Source organism: Haliotis cracherodii, unplaced genomic scaffold (genome assembly GCF_022045235.1).
Source record: "Haliotis cracherodii isolate W230 unplaced genomic scaffold, xgHalCrac1.p SCAF_1, whole genome shotgun sequence".
Lineage (NCBI taxonomy): Eukaryota > Metazoa > Mollusca > Gastropoda > Lepetellida > Haliotidae > Haliotis > Haliotis cracherodii.
Genome location: NW_027266264.1, coordinates 75,371,549 through 75,395,310, shown reverse-complemented (window position 1 = coordinate 75,395,310; position 23,762 = coordinate 75,371,549). Strand labels below are relative to the sequence as shown.

The window sequence follows — 23,762 nt, the reverse complement described above, 5'->3', positions numbered from 1 at the left end:
CGTCTATATACTGAACCGCAAAAGAAACGTCACCATGGATAGATATATGAGAAACCTTATTTGTCCAAACACTGTAAACATACTTTGAGACATATTAAACAGATGAAACTTGGCAAAACTGATCATCAAGGTTGAAATTATAGTGTCAACTGTTCTTGAAGTGAAACACAACACTAGCCTGAGAAAATGGCATCACAAGTCGTATCTCGTGTGTCCGCTATGTGCATTGATGAATGCCGTGCGACGTCGATACTTGGAATGGATGAGGCGGTTGATAAAGGCTATAGGCACTTGAGCCCACACTCTGTGGAACGCCTTTCAGTTGCAGTTGTCGGCCTTGGTCGAACGTCATTCAGCCGTCTTTGAATCTCGTCCCACAGGTGCTCAATGTTATTTAAATCGGTACTGAGGGCAGGCCACTGCATGGTTTTGATGCCATTCTGCTGGAGGAAGTCTCTTGTTGCTCTCTCGGTGAAGGCACGGGCGTTATCATGCTGAAACTCGTGGTTGTGGCGATGTGCCAAATGAAGTATGGCGTGTGGCCTCAAGACTTGAACAATGTACCGAGCTGCTGTGACACCATTGCCTCTCCCTGGACCGATGTTCTGGAAGACCACAGGGCCGACCCTCGTGCAAGACCAATTCCACCCCAAACCATGATGCTCGGACCACCCTACGAGTCTCTCTCAACAACACAAGCATCCGAATAACGTTCCCCACGGCGGCGCCAGACTCTCTCTCTATGCCATCTGCTGTTGAAATACAGTAACGGCTCTCGCAGCAATAACAAAGCGACCTTGAAGATACTGTCGCACAATCTGACGATCCTGACGTCGGGTGGTGACCCTTGGTCTTCCACTACGTCGTCGGTCATCTGTAGTGTTTGTGGTCAGGTACCGTTGCTGGAGCCTGTATATGGTCTTTACGTGGACATGAAATGCATTGGCTACTTGTCGGGTGGTTTGTCCAGCTTGCAATCGTCAAAGGGCTTGGTGTCGCTGATTTCTTGTCAATCTTGGCATGTGGTATGAATACAACAACGAATGAATTTTTTCCGATCTGGGTGGATTTTATAGGGCAAGAAATTGGGGAACGCATGACCCTACGACCATAATAGAATAAAGAAGTTGTCATCCACAGACCTAGCGCTCCCCGGGCCTTGCGTCATGTATTGGTACAACTCACACACCGGCGCAGTGATGACTAAGCATTTCACAACTGCCACAGGCTAATTTGCATATCACATGACTGGATTTTATCTTGTTTCTAAGCAAACGCGCTTATTCTAAAATAAGAACAGAGTGGCATTATGCAAGCTTTTCGGTGCAAAACATGTAAAATTTGTTGAATGAAATGTCTAAGTTGTGGCGAATACTTGCATGTCGCTGGCCTGTGGCAGAGGTACTAGGCTGTTCGCGGAAAGGAATTCTGGGTTGTTGAGTGGATAAGAACATACGTATATAATACGTTTACATATATGTCAAAGCTACATCCAACCCGTGAAGATCCTTGTTGGAATAGGTCATCAGCAACCCATGCTTGCCATAAGAGGCGACTTTGCTTGTCGTAAGTGGCGACTAACGGGATCGGGTGGTCAGACTTTGTTGATGAATGTCGCCGTATTCCAATTGCATGGATCGATGCTCATGATATCAATCACTGGATTGTCTGTTTCAGACTCGATTATTTACAGACTGCTATCATGTGGATGGAATATTGCCGAGTGCGGCGTTGAACAAACAAACAACAACTTATCTGTCTTCTTTTGAAAAAATGAAAGTTATTGGCACAGACATACTAAAAAAATGTAGACCAGCTTCGAATGTGAGCTATTTCTCAAAGGTGAGAAAGCTGCTAATATGAGACTTCAAGAACATTTGGCTTCAAATGGTCTTTTGGACGACTTCTAATCGGCATATCGCGATAAACACTGTTACGAGCTGTTAATTAGCTGAGGAGTTATGCTGATAGAGAAAATATGGCTACTCTAATCCTCCGTAACTTGTCTGCAGCATTCGACACAGTGGATCATATAATATTCTCAATAGATTGTCTACTGCTATGGGGATAGGGGGTGTTGCTTTGGAGCTCATAAGGTCCTATCTAGATGGAAATCATAAGAGTGTGGAGTTCCACAAGGATCGGCGTTGGGACCGATATTATTCGTGTTAATACACAACAAAGATTGGGGAGATGACAAAACAGCACGACGTGGATCACTTGCAGTATGATACACAAATCATCGATGGATTTTAACCGACAGAAATCGCTGCCTGTCTCCACAGAACCACTGCCTGCACGACACACATCACGACTTGCATGACGGAAACAAACTGAAGCTGAACGATGTCAAAACTAAGGCAGTGTTAGCAGTTGGCACAAAACATGATCTTCAGAGTACAAGTCATGAACGTGTCACAGTTGGCAACGGAACCATTCCATCTTCAGCAACAGTAAACTGTCTTTCCGTAGGCGCACAGGTTAACAATTGGAGGACGTCCTGCTATTACCGCCAAAGATGCATTGAACAAATAAACGTACATCATCTCTTCACCACAAGTTCAGAGAAGATCCTTGTTCAGTCCTCAGTACACTCTAGACTGGCTTTTGCCAGTAGTTTAATGTATGGAATCAATAAATCTTCAATTCAAAATCTCATAGTCTAAGACTATTGTTGGGCTATGCATTTAGTGTATGGAGGCTAGCGTTCTACACCTTATTATTATAAATATAGAAATGGGTTCCGTCCGTCCGTCCGTCCGTCTGTGCGTGTGTGCGTGTGTGTGCGTCCCGAAATCGTTTCTATAGGGTAGAGTTCGTTTCCGGAGCAGAACTCAAAAACCGTTTGATACTTTCTTACAAAACTTTGCATGTCTACCAGGCACCTACTGAACTGGTGCCGTTTGATTTTTAGCACTCTTAGAATTTTTTATTTTTTACGTTTTCGTGGCAACAAGTTGGATTTAAGTTTTAATACAGAATGGGTTCACTTATGGAGTATAACAAATAAACTGTCAAATATTTCCTTGCCAAACATTGCATGTCTATATATATAAAGCACATACTGAACTTGTGCCATTTGATATTAAGGAGTTTTAGAAATGTTTATTTTAGAATTTCCATTGCAGCTATTTTGACATGGGCTAAGAGAAATGTTTGGTCAATTACCTGGTTTTGGACCATAACGTGTTAAAATGGGCGGGGGATATAGATGTCTTGATATACTAGTACGGACAATATTTACTGAAAAACTCGTGTCCAAGGTTAGATTGCAATGTCATTACGTTTCTATCTTTTAATTACTGCTCAATGTTCACTATTGTTCAAAAACATTTTGAAGATACAATTCCGCGTCATTTGCAATCACCAGTAACTAGAGGGATGGTGTTAATCTTTCTGGGACCGCAGTATTATTTCCTAACTTTGGTAGTTGGCGATCTATAGTCTTATTCTTAGCTTGTATTGTTGTATAATAATCTGCTGTTTAAATGTTCTCCAAACACCTGTATGTGCGTATGTGCGTACTTGCGTACTTGCGTGTGTGCGTGCGTAAGGAACAAAGACATGTGGTGTACAGAAGTATGTATTGTCCTTGTCATACAATTTCGTTTCGGTCATAATACCATTTGGTTTTGCAGACACCCGTTGACTAAACGTAACACCATTCTGAATGAAAGGTCAGAAGATGCTCGATTGTCGTTTCTCTACTGTCTTGTCTGTGTTTACATCATAATTAACATCGGTTCTTCAATTGTTATTATTGACATTTAATTAACAATGCAAGTACATAACATTATATAAATAGATGCAACAAGCAATTGCAAGATTCAGGCTCACGAGGGTCATGAACTTTTATACAGATGACACCTACACAACCGAGGTGAAAGGGAATCCACTCAAGGTCGGTCTTGGGACACGTGTCTACGTACAGGTACAGACCAGTGTTCCTGCCGATGTCAAACTGCTGGTGGATAACTGCTACATCAGTACCGACATCACGAGTGGAAACTCTACTCGAGTGCCCATTATACACAACAGGTAACAATATGCATCAAACAGCTTAACGGTTATTGATTGTGGACACGGTTTAACGTTTAAATAACGTTTAAATAAACCAAACAACATACATAGGAGTATGGTCCACGATCGCTCATCTGTTCTTTTGCAATAGAGAATGTCACATATAATTATAGTCCATTGTATGTTGATACAGGTGTGAAGCCAACCATTTCACACACATCGTTGGACATGTTTACAAGTTGACCCGTTTCTACTTCGACGTCTTTGAAATGCCCCATCACCATGACAACTTGTACGTCGCATGTGACGTCAGCTTCTGTCCACTCATGGACTTTGCTCCAGAATGCCAAAGCGGATGCCTCAGCATCGTATTTTGAATATACATTGAAAATATTCAAGGCGGTTGTGAACACGATCATGTATTTTTTTCAAGAGTGAGTGAATGAGTTAAGATTTTAAGTCACATCAGCAATATTTCAGCCATACCGTGACTATCAAGGGTTAAACATAATAAATACATTGGGACTTATATAGAACCTGCCAACGAAGGACAATGAAATAACAAGACCTATAAAAGAAAAATATTTAAAACTATTATGAAATCATAAAACGAAAATCACTATACATAAGATCACATCATAAAAACGGGCTATAGATAGCCAGCAAATGAAGATAGATACTAGGGACCATGGGGACTTACAGTACTTTAGCTTCGTGCATGGGCCCAAGCCGTTCAAGGCATGAGGAAGCAATCCAAACTGCATATATGCACTGCTTCCATCTTCACAGAATAGAATGTCACGTATAAATATTATCAATGTATGTTGATACAGAAGTTAAGCCAACCATTTCACACATATTATGTGTATGTTGACAAGCCATTTATAATTTCATGCCCGATCACCATGGCAGTTTCTGTCCACTCATGGACTTCTATACAGATTGTCAAAGTGGAAGCCTCAAAACAGGCCCGTAAAAGAGAGTACCGATTACTGTTAACGAATTCGAACCTTCATGGTTGCGTTTATATAAGTCTTAATAGAGTTACAGTTGTTAAATTCATGAATGATGATTTCATGAATTAATTCTGGCTCAAAGCTAGCACCTGTTATATGTAAAACGTATTCAAATGTGTGTGTGCGTGTTGCTGTAATAGCTAATTACGTTAAACCTTCCAACGATACCTAAAAACCACATAATAGCAATACAATGTCAACGTGGAGGAGAACACAAGCAGTCACGCCTTTTGCAAACTGCAACATATGCGCAGTCTTGTAATCGGGGATCAGGTGTATCCTGTGTACCAGTAATCTTACATGCACCCTTCGTTTCCAAAGCATTTGCCAGGGTCCTTCTTATCTATTTTCTTTTTCTATCTTAAGTTAAAGAGGACCAGGCTACAAGATATGTTTGTGCACTTCGCAATTTTGTGGCCTGTTGTCATCACTGATTTTCAGTGATCCATTATATAATTTTCACCTCTATTTTGTCTATTACCCCCAATGGAATTTGTTACGGGGGATAATCAGGACCGGTTATTATCTGTGGCGTTGGCGTAATATATTTATGTTTTAATGGTAATAATTTACTATTGTCCTTATCTGCCTTTAAATTAGCAAAACAGTCGTGCATGAATCATAATTATTGGGAGTGCCTATTTGTCGATGCTGAGTTCACCTTTAAAATGAATAGATTACTGCTCCAATCTGTTCTTATTGTCAAAGGGTAACTCGTCGCGTAGGAGTGGTAATAGTTTGCTCAAAGTGTGGGAACCAGCACGTGCTAGCACTAAATTTATCATGAACGTTTCAACGGTTAGACCTGATGGAAGTTTACATTTGTCTTTTAGAAAACAAATCTATTGTCTTAAATCGTTGAACATCATAGAATATTTAAACTTAACATTTATAAAAAAAACGTGAATGAAGTGTTCTCTTTTACTGTTTTATGAATTAATGAAAATATATATAAATGTTCCTCGGAACACAGAAGCAAGTAAAGTGTTGTCATATTTTACCCTTTGTGTATACCTAAATGTATACCCTGTATTCATTGGATTAATTGCCAAATATGATATTGAATAAAGGGCCTGCATTACGGTATGATGGTATACCACAGAGGGTTGGATATTATGGTGGTCTCAAGGGGAGAGTGAAGTGAACATATTCCGTGCTATCTTTACCGTCGGATTTCTGAAAGTTGAAAATACACGACAATAGTATTGGGCTGACAGACCAACGATCACGACAGAGGCGACTCGTAAATTCGAACTTATAGTCATCAAACCCTGGGATCTAGAAAAAACGAACCTACTTAAGGTACATGTCGTTATAAACAGCCTATCACGCTCCATCCACTCAACCTATTCATATCGCCTGAATATGGAACATTTTGTAGCTATTACCTCCCTCGGACAAGGTTAGCTGAATGTGATGACCCGCGATTCAAGTCTGATTTTCTTCTATTCCTAGCTGTTTTAGCTGTTTTGTACGTAGTCGGTTGACATGTTGCCTAATTGTAGATAACTAAAAGGAAATTTGTCGCGTTGTCGCAATGTTTCGTTGTCTTCATCACAAAACACAAGCAAAAAGTGTCCCATCTAGGATTCAATACCTAAGATATGGAATTTGAGTTTCTCGGCGAAAGGGAACCTTATGACATCACCCCTATTATTGACCGCAAACACCATGCTCGCCCATTGACGCTGTGTCTACAGCAAAAGGGAAACTTTAGTACTGTTATGAATGATTTTAAATTAATGATACTAGACAAGTGTTATCTAGAAAAAGTTACAAATATTACACCTGAAAATGAGAAACGACTATTTCAACAACCATATTTTTCATAAATTTAACCATCAACTTAACAACTCGATTATCGGCCGAAACAGATTCTGCTGTGAAAACTGCGGTGAAAATTCTATGAATCGATCACTGAAAATCAGTGGTGACACCCATTCGTGACCAATTCGTGTTATTACGGAACAAGCCGAATAGCGACTCGTGCCCCTCTCGTGACCATTTTGGCGACCGGGTTCCGTCTTAGCGCAAACGGGCATACCTAAAACACCTGTCAACTCGTTGCGTAATGGTTCACATATATTTCCTCATACATTATATATATTTCAGATGCAATTTACAGCACATCTGGACATCCGGAATTGTACTGTTTGATTGAACACATTTAACTGTGTCTTGAGTATACTTTTAGATGCAAGATATATCTAAAGTCAAAAAGCGTTTTTCCGGGATTCTTCCGGGGTTGCGTAATTGTTCCCTGGGAGCAGAGGTCACGTAATTGTTCCCTGGGAGTGGAGGTTGCGTAATTGTTCCCCGGGAGTGGAGGTTGCGTAATTGTTCCCTGGGAGTTGGGGTTGCGTAATTGTTCCCTGGGAGCAGATGTTGCGTAATTGTTCCCTGGGAGTGAGGGTTGCGTAATTGTTCCCTGGGAGTGGGGGTTGAGTAATTGTTCCCTGGAAGTGAGGGTTGCGTAATTGTTCCCTGGGAGTGGAGGTTGCGTAATTGTTCCCTGGGAGTGAGGGTTGCGTAATTGTTCCCTGGGAGTGGGGGTTGCGTAATTGTTCCCTGGGAGTGGAGGTTGCGTAATTGTTCCCTGGGAGTGAGGGTTGTGTAATTGTTCCCTGGGAGTGAGGGTTGTGTAATTGTTCCCTGAAATATAATGATTACTAGCTACAAACCGCATATTGGTTACACAATGAAACTCACAAATTATCTCCCTTCCACCACTCATCTGACACATTGTCTACACAGTACAATGTAGGAATTACCTCCCTTTATGTATACTAGTATTAATTTTCTCTGATCTTTGCACACTTTATGATAAATTGATAGGTAAATACTCCTGACAATTTGAATAGCATGACCTTGTAACACGATGACTTTACACAGACCGTTTAGTTCGACCACACAATTGTACTGTATTAAAGGTGGAGGATTTCTACTCGCTGGCTGCAGAAGATCAAAATACACTCTCAATGATTCTGACTGCATTGTGTCCCCAAAATACATTCAATGATTTTACAAAAAGAATCAGATAAAATTGTCATGTGTGAAATATCTTTGTTTGATTGTCTGATTAGATAAATGGAATGCAGGATAGGTAGACTGTTTCATCGTAGCACATGTACCCAAACAGACAGTTTATTCATCTCTTGACACAATCAATGGAAACTACTCTCCTACTTATAATATAGTCAGAACCAACCGAAATAAACAATTCATGAAACAAAATTTGACGATTTACATGCGTTCTACACGTATGTCCGTAATTATCTGTCATCGCGTTTATCAACTGCACACCACACAATGACATGTTGACAATCATGTCAGTGTGACCTGCTATGTTATGACTTGGCGAATCGTAACCCTCCTATTTTCGGTTTATAATCAGGACGATCAATACCACTCAGTGTTGACGCCACGTCCAAGTACAGCTTTGTGAGGTAAGTGTTCACCGCTCAACAACTGAATTATATTTGGACAAGCTTACTAATAAATATCTTTCACCGCTGATCACTACAATAATATCAACATATTTCAAAGAGAATGTTTAGAATGTACACGATGACAACATGGCCGCCGTCACGGGATTTCATATACCGTATATAGTTATTAAAAGGGAAATATGTTCATCGTAGTCACACAAGTGCATGTGGCAAGGTGTCTTGAACTAATTTTTGTAATATATATCCCTATTCGCTTTCACTGTTGTGCGTTTCGTATATTCTACTTTCGTTTTCAGTTCCACCGAGCTCAAACAAAATTCCCTTATAATAATATGCTGTCAGTGCAAATACATAAATATATTAACGAGGTAGGTTAAGGCATATACATCAGTTATGCAGCGTTATATCTGCTGAAATGTTATTAGAAACCCATCTGCAAATGATATAAATATAGAGGAAATATTCGACTATCGCTGTCGATAATATTTGTCTCGAGCCTACTATTCTCGGAAATGTGTTAGCTCGAATTTAACCCACTACTCAACCAGTTTTTGTGTGTGAGCTTGGGGTTGTGTGTTTGTTTAATGGGGCAATATTTCAGTTATATGAGGGCGGCCTGTAACTTATCGAGCATGGACCAGCCAATCCAGTGATGGATATTATGAACAACGTTAAACGCCGTCGGTTTGCATAAACAGGCTGTCAACGAAGGCACCAGGCTGATCAAATAAGTCGCTCTCGGGTGATACTAAAAGCCAGCAATAGGCAGGCAAACTGACTCCTGCTCCTCGCTGGGTGCTTTGCAGACTCTTCTATTGTGTTATGTTTAAGGTGGTGTGAAAAATTACCCAACTTGAGTCAAATATTTGTTTCTTTCCTTCAGAACAATCTTTTCAAGAGGAAGGATGACCAGTTCGAAAATAGGGTGCGTGGAATCACTTCATTATCCCTCTGGGTTACGTGTTACCTTTCTTCACGGGGACATAACCCTGGCCCGCGCTACCGCCGTGGTGACGGGCGAAAACCAAGACTTTCTTGTTGAGAGTTCAGTGACCAAAGCACTAATCCAGAAGTCCAAAGACTTTGAACGTTTGAGAAAAACACTCAGACAAGGTCGTTTATCTAATGACTTATGGACTGTATATCCGGCGTGTCTTGGAATGCCATTTAAATATGTTCTGTTTGCATTTCTCGAACGCATGGACGGTGATGAATGGATGAAGGGTATGAAATATCTGTACAAAGACATCTTCAAAACTGTTGAAAACTGGGATATTGCAACGTTGGCTATACCGTTGTTAGGCGCAGGTAAGAAAACGTTTCTTATTCTATGTAATCACGTGAGACAGTTTTAACAAAGAAAATGAATTATTAGATTAACTTTGTTCAGGTAAACCAAGTTTATTGACTTCGCTTTGCATGTTTTTGCTACGGGTGCCACCAGTGATATCATCACTGTTTGCTAGTGAATCGTACTGCTTCAAACATGCTTTGAGGCATTTGATTTTCGGTTCGGGGGATATCGATATTGTTTCTAGCTATTTAAAACTAGGAGCCTGGATGTTCTTTTAAGAAACGCACATTACAAAAGTGCAACTTTTGTGTCTGGCAATTTCTCTTTTCTCAACAGTACGACGCATATGTATCCCATAATAGTATACCCGATAGAATCCGGGGTAGACAGGTCTTCAGAAACCTATACTTGCCATAAAAGGCGACTATGCTTGTCGTAAGAGGCGACTAACGGGATCGGGAGGTCAGGCTCGCTGACTTGGTTGATGCATGTCATCGTATCCAAATTGCGTGGATCGATGCTCATAATGCCAATTACTGGATCCAGACTGGAATATTTACAGACCGCCGTCTTATAGCTGGAATATTGCTGAGTGCGGCGTTAAACATACAAACAAACACTTTATAGTACAGATAAATGCAGGTGTTTGGACAGTTGTCTCCTTTTAATTCAAAGTAACTTCAAAGCACCTACATTTTCTCAGGTGTGGTCAAAAGAGAAGACTCGGCGATAATTGCAGCCGCAAGATCCTCTGTTAAATACAAACCAAGCAAGCGCAGGGAAATCATTTTCGTTGCTTCAAGTTTTGATAGAGCAGACAAAATGGTTACACAGTGGAAGCATGAATTGCATGAAGAGTCAACTAAAGGCATTTTGTCCCGTATCGTATCAACTGTTAAAGATACATTTGAGGTTGCCCCTCCAGACAGAATTCATGAGAGGCCGCGAAGAAACAGTACAAGGCATCACCGAGATATAACGGCATCCCAGTCGAAAAAGCAAGGCCACCCAAAAGCTTCCTCGATGAACAAAAACGAGAGCCTGAATTTAAAGGAACGTGAAAACATCGACAGGGCTATAGCAGAGTCATTAGAAGCCGAAACCAAGCGCCGTAATTCAACCAAACGGGATCACAGGCCGCGAAGTTATGGTCAGTATGGTAACCAAGGTCATTCTGCAAGAAAAGCAAGTTACAGGGTGGGAATGTTCCGAAATTTCCAAGAAGACAATTCCGTCTGGGAGAACACTACTGATGAAGAAGTGAGGGTCACTGAGATGCAAGCAAGCAGTGATGCTGACACTGTTCCTAGCAGCACCGCAGAGGATGACAGTCGACGTGTCAGTGACTCCGAGAATATGTTAACTTGTGCAATATGTTTGAGTGTCATCATTGATCTGAAACAACTGGACAAATGTTATCACATCTTCTGTAAATCGTGCATCGATCGCAGTTTCAGAGAGCACAAGCCTGTTTGCCCCACATGCAACATGGTGTATGGGGTTATCAAAGGTAACCAGCCAGACGGGACGATGAAAGTTGTCTACAACAGCACTCCCCTTTCCGGCTATGAAGACTGGGGGAGCATCCAAATCAACTATAACATCCCGAGTGGTATACAAACGGTAAATCTACTCTCAGTTCCATAGACGACTTACATCCCTATATATCCCTGCACATCAGTTTAGGATTAGTAGATATACAGCGTCATGCTTCAATTTAGATTACGATTAAACCTTGCAAGTAGATTCATAAGTGGGTTCATTTCTTTGACCGCGTATCCTTCATGTTTATATCACATAACAAAGTAATAATTACTGTAATTACTATAATGAATCTCGAGAAGACCCGGGTTAGAATCTGTCTACAGCGACACCATGCTTGCCGTAAGAGGCGATCGGGTTAGAAAGTATGGTTTTCCTCCGCTTTTTGCAATACAGTCAACTACGGTTATAACGATCTCAAAGGGACCACCCATTTTAGTTCGTAATAACCGTAGTTCGTTATAAACATATATTCAGCATATATGCAACACATGGCAGGGGCTTACAAGTAAGTTCGTTATATCGGTCAGTTCGTTATAAGCGTGTTCGTTATAACCGTAGTTTACTGAATTATAGCTCTATCACGGAGTCTTGCTGACTGGTTGATGCATGTCATCGTATACCATTTGTGTACATCGATGCTCATGGTGACAATCACTGGATTGTCTGGTCCAAACACGATTATTTACCGGCTTTCGTTATATAGCTTGAATATTGCGGAGTTAAACAACAAACAATCAAACAAAAAACTAACTCACTCATATATGTGTAGTAATAAGCGAACATCGATGATAAAAGGGTATGTTACACATTTTGCTATCCAGACAGGACAACCTGACCCTGGTATGGCCTTCAAGGGAATCACACGACGGGCATACCTCCCAGCCTGCCCGGAAGGAAAGGACATTCTACGACTTCTCAGGATCGCTTTTGACAGGAAGTTGACCTTTACCGTCGGACGTTCTACAACAACCGGTCGGGAAAATGTCGTTACATGGAACGACATTCATCATAAAACAAACATGGATGGTGGGCCGACAAGGTAGTTAATGCTTTGCATGTCATTGATCTATTTTTAGATTAAGCAATGCTAATAATTTCTGATATAGAAATACAATCGAAAAAAAGCTTTCCATAATCATATTTTCAAATTTGTGAGTGATACTGAGTATTTGAATCCTAGATATTCCAATATTAAACTGGTCCACACTCGATTAATTATAGACCGCCGTCATAGAGATGGAATATTGCTGAGTGCGGCGTTAAACAACAAACAAACAATATGAAACAGTAAAAATTCGACAAGGCCGATGTTTTTTTCTGATAAAAAGATATTCACGCTTTTCAATAACATAAACATGATAATAATGTTTCCAGGACATAAACGGGGCAGAAAATGTCAGGTCTTTGATTAGCATTCAACAATGCTTTTTGAACCAATCAGGTTGCGGTCCTTGCTCTTATTGTTTTACACCTGGTTTTTACTTGTTATTAATACTTTTTGTATTGATTTTCCATCACAAGGCATAAGTATTTCAATGTTTCATCCATCAAGGATCCTTTTAACATAAAATCTCATTGAATTTTTGTTTTTTAAAGGAAATTCAATTGATCGATACATTTTTATTGATATGTTTTGTATATAATTAAAAACTTTTTTTATAATTTGTAGATTATATTGAATAATCGATATTGTTAGTTGTCTTATCCTCGACGTTTTACGTGAATCTCTGATGTTCTACTTATTATGCTGTCCTTCGACGACAGAATTTTATACATATATTATTAATGTAAAAATTTGTATCGTCACGATAGGACTGAAATATTGCCGTGACGTTACACTTAACTCACTCACTCACTCACTGTTGATAATTGATAAAGAGTCGAAAAGGTTTCACCTGTACTTTGTTTCAGATTTGGCTATCCAGATCCCACATATCTGACTCGAGTTCGTGACGAGCTTGCCAGCAAGGGTGTCACAGCAGACAATGTCTAGACGCTGGGGAACAGATCTAGGTTGATGTTTATGGACCTGGTGTCACCCCTGCAGCCAAGAAGCACTTTGATTCGTTTTCAAAATAGATGAATGTGTAATAGCTCTGTCGATACTATTTACTTATTCAGATTACAAAGAAAGATATATTATTCATCTGACACAGTAAATATGAAACGACAACGTCCGTGGATAACCAGGTCAATTATCTGGCCGTGGTCTGTGCATTTTATTTTCTGGAGGGAGGCTGAGGAGTAAGAAATAATGGGTAATAAAGAAATTATAACACTCGCCTGTGTCTCATACGGATTTTATGAAAATTATGTAAGAATACATGTTTTACCCTCGTTCTCGCTCGGGACATACAAGAATTCTGTCACTCGTTTCGTAAAATCAGTATTCGTAAGTGTCTATTTAGACAATATGTGTAAGGTACGAGTATGCTGAGTGATTGTCATCATTGTGCTGCAAAACAAATCTTAATAGTTTACGTTGTCATATATTTTTCCATGGATAGCCATTTCAATATTTATTTTTATTAGTAACTGCAATATGCATATGGTTAGGGAAACCTTTTACGTGTGTCGTACCCATTCATATTTTCGAAATTCAAGCTGTTTTCCTTGCGATTTAATGACACTTTGTGCACATATCAACCATGCACTGAGGTTGTGCGATGACCACAATCGTATTAGTCTCCTAACCAGACAGGCTCAAGTAATGTCTCTGACTATATTGAATTCTAGAAAGCCAACACTGCGCACATTTGACGACTTCCTTTTTCTGTTGTAACTGCTATTACCTACTCATGATTCATTTACAGTATTGCGTTTGTAAATGGCAAATGTGGCATTTAATATTATTCTTTAACAAATGTGTGTGTGTGTGTGTGTGTGTGTGTGTGTGTGTGTGTGTGTGTGTGTGTGTGTGTTTTCACATTATGCCTAATACTCTCATACGTTCTTTTATGTCAGTATAGTGGATTGGTACATGTACATGTAAATATTTGGAATCCATAAAATGATATGCCTAATAAATATTTAATTGCTCACTTTTTCAGAGTTTCACTTTTTTATTTATCCTTGAGCTCTAAGAGTCATCCATTGTGAGTGAGTAAGTTAACGCCGTATTAAACAGTATTTCAGTTATATCACAGCGTGTCGGCTTGACGAGGGCGGAAGGTTCCAGTTTTTATCAGCAAAAATCATTCTTAACGTGTTCACAATTTCCACGTATCACCACAATGTACTGTTTTAATATAAGAGACCTTATGTTATTCGGACTACTGTACTTGTCATGTAAATATTTGGAATCCATAAAATGATATGCCTAATATATTTTTAATTGCTCACTTTTTCACAGAGTTTCATTTTTTTTATTTATCCTTGAACTCAAAGACTCATCCATTGTGAGTGAGTAAGTTGGTCTCAACGCCGTATTAAACAGTATTTCAGTTATATCACAGCGTGTCGGCTTGACGAGGGCGGAAGACGAATGGTTATGAAGGTCATTCGTTTACCGGGGCGATCGGGTCTAGTGGTTAAAGTGTTCGCTCGTCATGCCGAAGACCCCGGTTCGATTCCCGATATGGGTACAATGTGTGAAGCCCAATTCTGGTGTCCCCCGCCGTGATATTGCTCGAATATTGCTAAAAGCGGCGTAAAACCTTACTCACTCACTAGTCGTTTACCATTTCGATGATGCCCATGAATGACAAACCTAGAAACACATTCAAGGCGAACCGGGATTCGAACCCACGAACAAGGGTTTCTGACACACCTAGGGGACGCAACTCCGTACAGCGATTTGCAAAGCCTTAGACAAATGGGACACCCATGTCCACTAATCCTTTAAAAGACATTTCTCGGATCATTTCGCAAAGAAACACAAATATGTCTGTCTTAAGAAATAAATCACTACATTTCATGGAAAAGAAGTTAAATATTTTTATTTCGACCCCGACAACAACATTTTGGGTGTGAGCTACAATATATCCATATACTAAACACTTCGTCATACATGTATACACTTTTATCTTCAAATTATCTCGCTTCAATACTGTGAAATCGACTTTTACTTTGCAGTACATGTACGTCGTTTAGTGTATCGGTGTTGTATGGGTTACAAAGTAATCTTCTCAGTTACATTACAATCTTAAGAAAGTAGGGCATATAGTTGGGCCACTATAGCAGTGTATAATGCACTGTGCACCACAGGCTGAAGAAAGCAGGGAATATAGGTGGGCCACTATAGAAGTGTATAATGCACTGTGCATCACAGGCTGAAGAAAGCAGGGAATATAGGTGGGCCACTATAGAAGTGTATAATGCACTGTGCATCACAGCCTGAAGAAAGAAGGGCATATAGGCGGGCCACTATAGAAGTGTATAATAGTGTGCATCACAGGCTGAAGAAAACATGACATATAGGTGGGCCACTATAGCAGTGTATAATACGCTGTGCATTACAGGCTGTAGAAAGAAGGGAATATAGATGGGCCACTTTAGCAGTGTATAATGCACTGTGCATCACAGGCTGAAGAAAGAAGGGAATATAGGTGGGCCACTTTAGCAGTGTATAATACACTGTGCATCAAAGGCTGAAAAAAGCAGGGCCTATAGGTGGGCCACTATAGCAGTGTATAATACACAGTGCATCACAGGCTGAAGAAAGAAGGGAATATAGGTGTGCCACTTTAGCAGTGTATAATACACTGTGCATCACATGCTGAAGAAAGCAGGACATATAGATGGGCCATTATAGCAGTGTATAATACACTGTGCATCACATGCTGAAGAAAGCAGGACATATAGGTGTGCCACTATAGAAGTGTATAATGCACTGTGCATCACAGGCTGAAGAAAGAAGGACATATACATGTAGGTGGGCCACTATAGCAGTGTATAATACACTGTACATCAAAGGCTGAAGAAAACAGGGCCTATAGGTGGGCCACTATAGCAGTGTATAATACACTGTGCATCACAGGCTGAAGAAAGCAGGACATATAGGTGTGCCACTTTAGCAGTGTATAATACACTGTGCATCACAGGCTGAAGAAAGCAGGACATATAGGTGGGCCATTATAGAAGTGTATAATGCACTGTGCATCACAGGCTGAAGAAAGAAGGGCATATACATGTAGGTGGGCCACTATAGCAGTGTATAATACACTGTACATCACAGGCTGAATAACGCAGGACATATAGGTGGGCCACTATAGCAGTGTATAATACACTGTAGATCAAAGGCTGAAGAAAGCAGGACATATAGGTGGGCCACTATAGCAGTGTATAATACACTGTGCATACACTGCTGGAACAGACTAGTACAGGCAGCCACGCACGCACGCACGCACGCACGCACGCACGCACGCGCACACACACACATACACACACACGTGCATGCACGTCGCTATATAAGTGCAATAATCTTGGACGGCCATTTCACCTCACCTAACAGTGTAGTTTTCACCCAGTCACCCAGCGTAGCCTTACAATTAAACATACGACGAATGACCTCTATCATCCATGTAACGCTGTGCTAGGTGCGCGGACAGCCGTTCATGTTCATCATGTATGATGATATTTCGACGACCTTCGTGGATGCTGTCTAAAGATTCATAATGGTGTTCATTCTCCCTTTCTAACTGTAACCTGTGGTTGGTGGTGGAGCGCATATATGGCGGAACATATAAATACGTCCTCTCTTGGTCATCACCCTCATTTGATCCAAGCATCGATGTCATCGTCGCCGTTTCGTTAGTTTGGTTTCCATTGTAAATGTCGGTACTGTCTTGGGGGAATTCTTCTCGTGGAACCATAAAAATGACTTGTACTTCTCGTTCTGTTTTTCGCTTTGCTGGTAAAACGCACCTGAAACACACACATATTTACCCACAAAGTTCTCAGAATACTTCTGAAATATATCTAAGTAAGTAAATATATTACGAGTGTGCTTTTAGCAACAACAATGAACACTGAAGACACGTCAGGGATTTTTATGGAAAAATAAATTTCCCCACAAATCTTTGAAGAAACATTTATGCTTCTAGCTGTTAAAAAAAGAAATTGTCTGCCACAAAAATCAAATTGTTGCAAAGTGTTTTTCTGAAAAAAACCCATTCAAGCTGATAGTATTAATTAATAAAATATCTGGTTTTGCAGTGAAAAAATATCCAATCTCCAGACAAAATCCCAGCAATCTCTAAAAAAAATTTACTGTATCACTGAACAGAGGTTCAGTTAATGCCTTCGTGAATGTATATGGTTTGTACGGAAACACCGAAGGGGTATTAATAGGAGAAACATAATTATATATCGTGCACACGTGATACTAAAGTGTGTGCACGATGTGCTGTAGTCTCCTCACGAAATGAAGAAACGCGATTAACACAATTATCATATAATGGGTAGGTCTCTCGGCAGGATAAAAACGATATCCGTTGGGGTCATATGCGGATATAGATGCAAATATCAAAGGTCAAGTAGGGACTACTTTCAGTGTTTATAAACAAACATCGCGCCGTCCTTGTCATTCGACAATCGAACATATTTCGGCCAAATTCAACTATGTCAGGTTGTTGAAAATGTTTCAAGCCGCAGAGGTCTACAAGCACAGATATGATCCCGCTTGAAATTTATATCTCCAAAGTTGCCAAAACTTATAAAATGCCTTAGCTACGTCACAGTTAGATACTGATTTTAAGTATATTGGAATGTTATTTTGATAAAGATAACAATTATCTCTGTAGTTTATCCAGATTCCCGATGGTTAACTCTGACTCGATTGCCGAATGACAAGGTCGACGCCATGTTTGTTTATAAACACTGAAAGTAGTCCATACTTGACCTTTGATATTTGCATCTCTATCCGCATATGACCACAACGGATATCGTTTTTATCCGTTGGCTTTATCCCGACGAGAAACCTACCCATTATATGATAAACATAACTATCTTGCGCACGAGATATGCAACCGATTTATTGAAAGCATGATACCAGGACACTAGAGTGTGCACTGCAAATACCACCGCATTCACTCTCGGTAATACAATTGGGACACATGGAAGATGTCAGATCTCATATAATACGCCTTTATTTCCTTCTCGATATTAGGAACAAAACCGAAGAGAAGGAAGCCTGTTTCATTTGTTTTTCTTCCATAAGGTATAAAAATGTACAGCACTACTTTATATATGAAAAGCCAAAGTAATTAGGCAGTCACTGTGTTTTAAATAATGAAAAACGAACCTGAAAACGTGAATGTGGATTAACGATAAAAATGTAACTGCACTTCATATGAATTTGTGCAAATGTTATGTTATTGAAAATAATAACATAAACATTTGTCATCAATGTTTTATCATAACAACTAATTCAGTATTAGTATTGCGCGCGCACGCTTCATTATAGCGTGTGCAAGGTAAAATATTTCGTGCGCACGATATAATGCACTTTCTCGATGATGTCAATTCATTTCGTGCGCACGGTATAGTATTTCGTATGCAATATATACGCCATCGTGCGCACACTTTAGTATCTCTTGTGCACAATATATTATTATTGTTTCTCCTATCCATGTCCCTTAAGCGCTTCCGTAGGTTTGAACACAATGTAAACATTCAATTTACGTTGTGTATCGTTGTACGTAAAACATACACGGAATAGAAAACGAAAACGTCACAAATACAACAACCTCTAGTCAATAAAAATGAATCATTGCTAGGGAACAATATACAGGGGAAAACAAATCATCCTTTAATAGTATGAATAGTGTTATATCCACCTACCAGTTTAAAGTCCCAAACACAACAATAAACCCAACGACAACTATTGTTATGATCACCGACACGACTACTTTGTTGCTGATATCTGCAAAGAAGATGACAATAAATTACAGTGTAAACTGTTCATATCCTCCTCGCACCTTCAGAAGCCTTCACACTCCTCAATTTTCCGCCGTATACCTTGAGAACGCTGTGGTACCACTAGGTAGAGCGTCCGCCCGGAGAGCAGAGGTCCGGGGTTCGATCCCCGGCCGCGTCATACCAAACGACGTTAAAAGATGGTACTTGTTGTTACCCTGTCTGGCACTCGGCATAAAGGGACTAAAACAAGGACTGGTCGGCTCGGAGCCAGTATACTGTGTCTGAGTGGGGTATTCATGTTAAACTCCGGCATGGTATCTAAGTGTGCTAGCACTATAAATCAGCATCAGTCCGGACTAGTACAAGCAGACACACACACATGTGCATGCACGTCGCTGTATAAGCGCAATAATCTTGGACGCGACCTTAAACCTCATTTCACCTCACCTCATCGTATACCTTGATACACCTTTACATACTGTGATACACCTTCAAACATATCCGACACGCAACCCATGCTCGCCGTAAAAGACGACTATGCTTGTCGTAAGAGGTGACTAACGGGATCGGGTGGTCAGGCTCGCTGACTTGGTTGAAGCATGTCATCGTATACCAATTGCGTGGATCGATGCTAATGATGTCAGTCGCTGGAGTGTCGGGTCCAGACTCGATTATTTACAGATCGACGTGATAAAGCTGGAATGATGCTGGGTGCGGCATTAAACAATAAACAATCAATCAATCAAACATATCCATATATCGTACCTCACATGTAAAATAGGTTACCTTCATTGGTCAATGACATTTTGGTACATTTTCATGTACCCCGCTAGAGTGTTGTATAACCAGAAAAAAATATACCCGCCGTCATGGCAACCGACATTTTGCAATCTCTTGAATCTCTGCACTTCAAGCTCCTGACAAGCGCAACAGCGTCGTGTAATGTAATATTGACATTAGGAGCACGTGGTGCACAGATACTGAACAGACACAAATTGTCGTCTGTCACTTTGCAACATGGCGACAAACAAACGCTTCGCATCTCAATCTCCGTTTGGTTTCAAATTGTGCTAAATGTTTGTGATAAATGGGGGCTAGATGAATTCGTTGAAAACTTACCCCTCGGGGAGTACGTATTGATGTACATAGCGAGGGATACACGCAGTCACACAGAGAGTCACACTATTGCCCTCGTGATATGCTAAGAAATGATCATATAAATACGACGACTTACATGTTACACCATGTCCAGTGCCGAAATCTGCAGATGAGCCGTTATACGATGCGGTTTCAGCCACGCTTTCCTTAAACTCCCGTTTACACACAGAATGGCAGGACTGGAACTTCCCAGCTGATGTACAGGCTCTAAAGCATTTCCTCTGGCAAGTATGGCCATAATATCCGTCCTCACAGCCTAGGGTACACGCCCCGGTCGCCTGGTTGCATGGTCCAAGTCCTGCAGTCCTATTTTTACAATTATTGCCACAACGTTTATTGCACGAAGGGCCAAAGTAACCCTCGACACAATAACTTTGACATTTGGCATAACGCAAGTGGCAGCCGTCTTTACAATTGGGGCATGCTTTCTGACACGTCCTACCATAGAAACCCTTTTGACATTCGATGCATAACATGCCCTCCTGTTTACAAGATTTGCAACCCTGTGGACAATTTTGAGAACACTGTCGTCCTTTGAATCCATCTGCACAACCATCGCAAACCCAATGACCATCGTCCTGAAAACAGCGTTTCCATTTGCATCGCTGTCGGGTGACCTCACTGCAGGAAGATCCTTTTGATATAGCATCTGTTGAAGTTTCTTCTTTTGGCAATACAACTCTACGTGGAGCTGATGTACAGTGTCCAGTCTTGCGCTCACAGACCCCTGATCGACACTGACAAGATTCGCCGCACTTCTTGCCATACCAACCAGGTTTGCACCCTTCAACGCATGACACATTAAACCTGTAGCATCGTCCCCCAGAACAGTTAGGGGGGCATGTTTTGTTACATCGTATTCCGAAGTATCCTCCAGTGCAGTCAGTGCACATACCTTGTGTAGAACAGCTGTCCTGACATACCTCTGGACACTTCTCACTGCAACCAGCTCCCCAGAAGCCTACTGGGCATTCGACTGAAATTGTGAAGTATTGAGTTTGTCACGTTTAAGTTATCATATTTTATGGGGCAGTGAGGTAGCCTGGTGGTTAAAGCGTTTGCTCTTCATGCCGAAGGCCCGGGTTCGATACACTGTGTTAAGCCCATTTTTGTGTACCCAGAAACGATATTGATGGAATATTGCTAAAAGCGGCGTAAAACTATACTGCCTTACTCACTCTTATTTTTATCGTACAATGTAACACTATTAGAACTACAGCTAATTTGCAACGAATTACCGAAATCACTCCATAATCAGTCTCGTTAATCCGACACGTGATCAGAGTACTCCGTGGTCATTTGCCCGCTAGTACACAGACCCATGTTTTGATGCGAGACGAGTCCTCGAGTAGCTGCATATTTCAACGGCTGCAGAGATAAACTTGCTTAATAATAAACAATAACTGCTTTAAATAAACAAAATAGGATTAATCACATGCCTAGATTACCTCAATCTCATAAAATCGGTGACAAGTTCTCGCTACCGCTCAGGACATCCCATTACAGGTCACGCCAGGACAACCTTTCGCGAACTTTGACCGAGCAATGAAATTACTAACAGGAACTCAACTTCAGCCTCTTAGAAAGCAGCTTTCTTAAGCATTGTGGCACTTGATTTAAATTGGCGACTTCCATTCCAGACTATGCTTTAAAAGTATTTTGAATCCGTCATACATTGTGTTAAACTTTAGAGGTAGCATGATTAGAAAACATATTCCGCTAACAATGTAACCTAACAATATGAATATTGACTTTTCCCTCTTTTTTTTTATTACAACGTGTTTGAATCGTTATCTTTCGTGTAGTTGTCCGATTTTCGATCACGAACGTTAATACTACCTAATTTCGTTTATACGACACACTCGTTAATCCGACATACTCGTTAATCCGACATAATCATATGCAACCAACAATGTCGGATGTCCAACAATGACTGTAATTTGTAAAGAGGCTGTTTTATGTTACAGTCAACAATATCCTAATTATCAAAGCGACATGTAAACAATTGTATCTCAGACATGCAAACCAGTCGATGTTAACATAGGCGTGATGGGGAATGGTGTCACCCAAGACTTCAGGGGTCCGTTCCACAAAGCTATCTCAGCCCTAAGGTAATCGCAACTCCCATACTTTAACATAGACCTACGATTGTCGTTGCGTTGCGATCGCATTGTGGGACGGGGCCCAGGTGTTACACAATTCTCATGTTAATCGGTTCTCACGTCGAGCTTTGACTCGAACGAAAGTTTGAGATAACAATAGATCAATCATAACGAGTTTTAGTTAACTTACGTTGTGTCAGTGGTTGGTCTCACCTGATTCATCTGTGTAGCCTTGTCCGAGAAACATCACGATCACAAAGGACAAACACACGTACTGGTACATTGTGTGAAATTATCCTGAAAACAAGGTAAATTTACAAACATAATAATGACAATATACACGGTGACAGTTAGACAGTGTACAGGTGGCTTGTCTGGTCGAGACTCGATTATTTACAGACCGTCATACAGCTGGATTATTGCTGAGTGCGACGTTAAACAACCAACAAACAATTGGTGAGGTCCTAGTATTGAATGGAACTCATGCCAAACAGATGAACATATACCAACGAAGAAAACAAATGTAAAGGGCATGATAAATTACTTCAAATAATTACAGCAGATTCACGCGATCGAAGATGGTTATTTTAACATTCAGCGGTTTGGTCTTCACAACCTTTGTCTTCAGAATATTGAACACTGAATATGTTATTAACAAGGCATAAAACCTTAATGATGCGTCGACAATGCTCTTCGCCTGACAAAGAAAATTGTGTTTTTTTGGGTGATTTCGATACCGGTTATTTCGGACGCGGACGCTTTAACAACATATTACAAACAACATCCTGTATCGCAAAGGCATGTGATGAAGGCTGTCGTCGTACCTTAAAATAGTCTCATATTGCACAGAACATTCCGATTGTGTCGGTTTTGCTTTCATTAAGTTAAAGAACATGATTATGAATGTGGTTTCAATGTCCCCGTAAACTGTAAATAGAAAACGTGTTGGATATGTTACCAAAAAGCCATCGTTGAAGTATCAGCTTAATACATGGTAATGTCATGACTTGTATTGACCGCACAGTCCTCTACGGTCGTTACAGCTACTGTTAACGAGGAATAACACGGTGGTTCAATCAAAACGAAAGTGATGTCCGACGTTTCATGAAAACATTTTTCGTGCAGCACATTATTCAAAGTATGACTGGTTACCTTTATTCTAGTTGTACAGGGAAGTCAAAATGTTACGTTTTAAACATATTTACTGCAAATATTATTGAGGTGATTGAATGACTTACCTGTCAATGACATTGTGACTAACGTACTGTTATTCTGTGATATAAACATGGATATATCATGGGCGATACCCATATCCAGT

General features: G+C 40.4%; 2 protein-coding genes across 2 annotated transcripts; one reads left to right on the top strand and one right to left on the bottom strand.

The window, feature by feature from the left end:
• Positions 1 to 8,433: 8,433 nt before the first annotated feature.
• On the top strand, positions 8,434 to 14,338 carry LOC139468852 (uncharacterized). Its single transcript, XM_071250989.1, has 5 exons — positions 8,434 to 8,482; positions 9,369 to 9,793; positions 10,483 to 11,402; positions 12,146 to 12,363; positions 13,236 to 14,338. The coding sequence occupies exons 2-5, from the start codon at positions 9,391 to 9,393 to the stop codon at positions 13,315 to 13,317; spliced, it is 1,623 nt and encodes a 540-aa protein (XP_071107090.1). The 5' UTR covers positions 8,434 to 8,482; positions 9,369 to 9,390; the 3' UTR covers positions 13,318 to 14,338.
• A 2,023-nt stretch (positions 14,339 to 16,361) lies between these two features.
• On the bottom strand, positions 16,362 to 23,720 carry LOC139468841 (cell death abnormality protein 1-like). Its single transcript, XM_071250980.1, has 5 exons — positions 23,683 to 23,720; positions 22,658 to 22,741; positions 20,419 to 21,318; positions 19,107 to 19,188; positions 16,362 to 17,189 (listed from the first exon to the last, which is right to left on the bottom strand). Exons 2-5 carry the CDS (start codon positions 22,725 to 22,727, stop codon positions 16,814 to 16,816), a joined length of 1,428 nt encoding a protein of 475 aa, XP_071107081.1. The 5' UTR covers positions 22,728 to 22,741; positions 23,683 to 23,720; the 3' UTR covers positions 16,362 to 16,813.
• Positions 23,721 to 23,762: the final 42 nt, after the last annotated feature.

Bases quoted from the DNA above. Each gene is read 5' to 3' on its own strand.
- LOC139468852 (XM_071250989.1), top strand. From the start codon at position 9,391: ATGACCAGTTCGAAAATAGGGTGCGTGGAATCACTTCATTATCCCTCT. The intron at 9,794-10,482 runs GTAAGAAAACGT...ACATTTTCTCAG, and splicing joins TATACCGTTGTTAGGCGCAG to GTGTGGTCAAAAGAGAAGAC. The intron at 12,364-13,235 runs GTAGTTAATGCT...ACTTTGTTTCAG, and splicing joins ATGGATGGTGGGCCGACAAG to ATTTGGCTATCCAGATCCCA.
- LOC139468841 (XM_071250980.1), bottom strand. From the start codon at position 22,727: ATGTACCAGTACGTGTGTTTGTCCTTTGTGATCGTGATGTTTCTCGGA. The intron at 19,189-20,418 runs GTAAGTCGTCGT...TCTTCTTTGCAG, and splicing joins CACTGGACATGGTGTAACAT to ATATCAGCAACAAAGTAGTC. The intron at 17,190-19,106 runs GTAGGTGGATAT...TGTGTGTTTCAG, and splicing joins GTGTTTGGGACTTTAAACTG to GTGCGTTTTACCAGCAAAGC.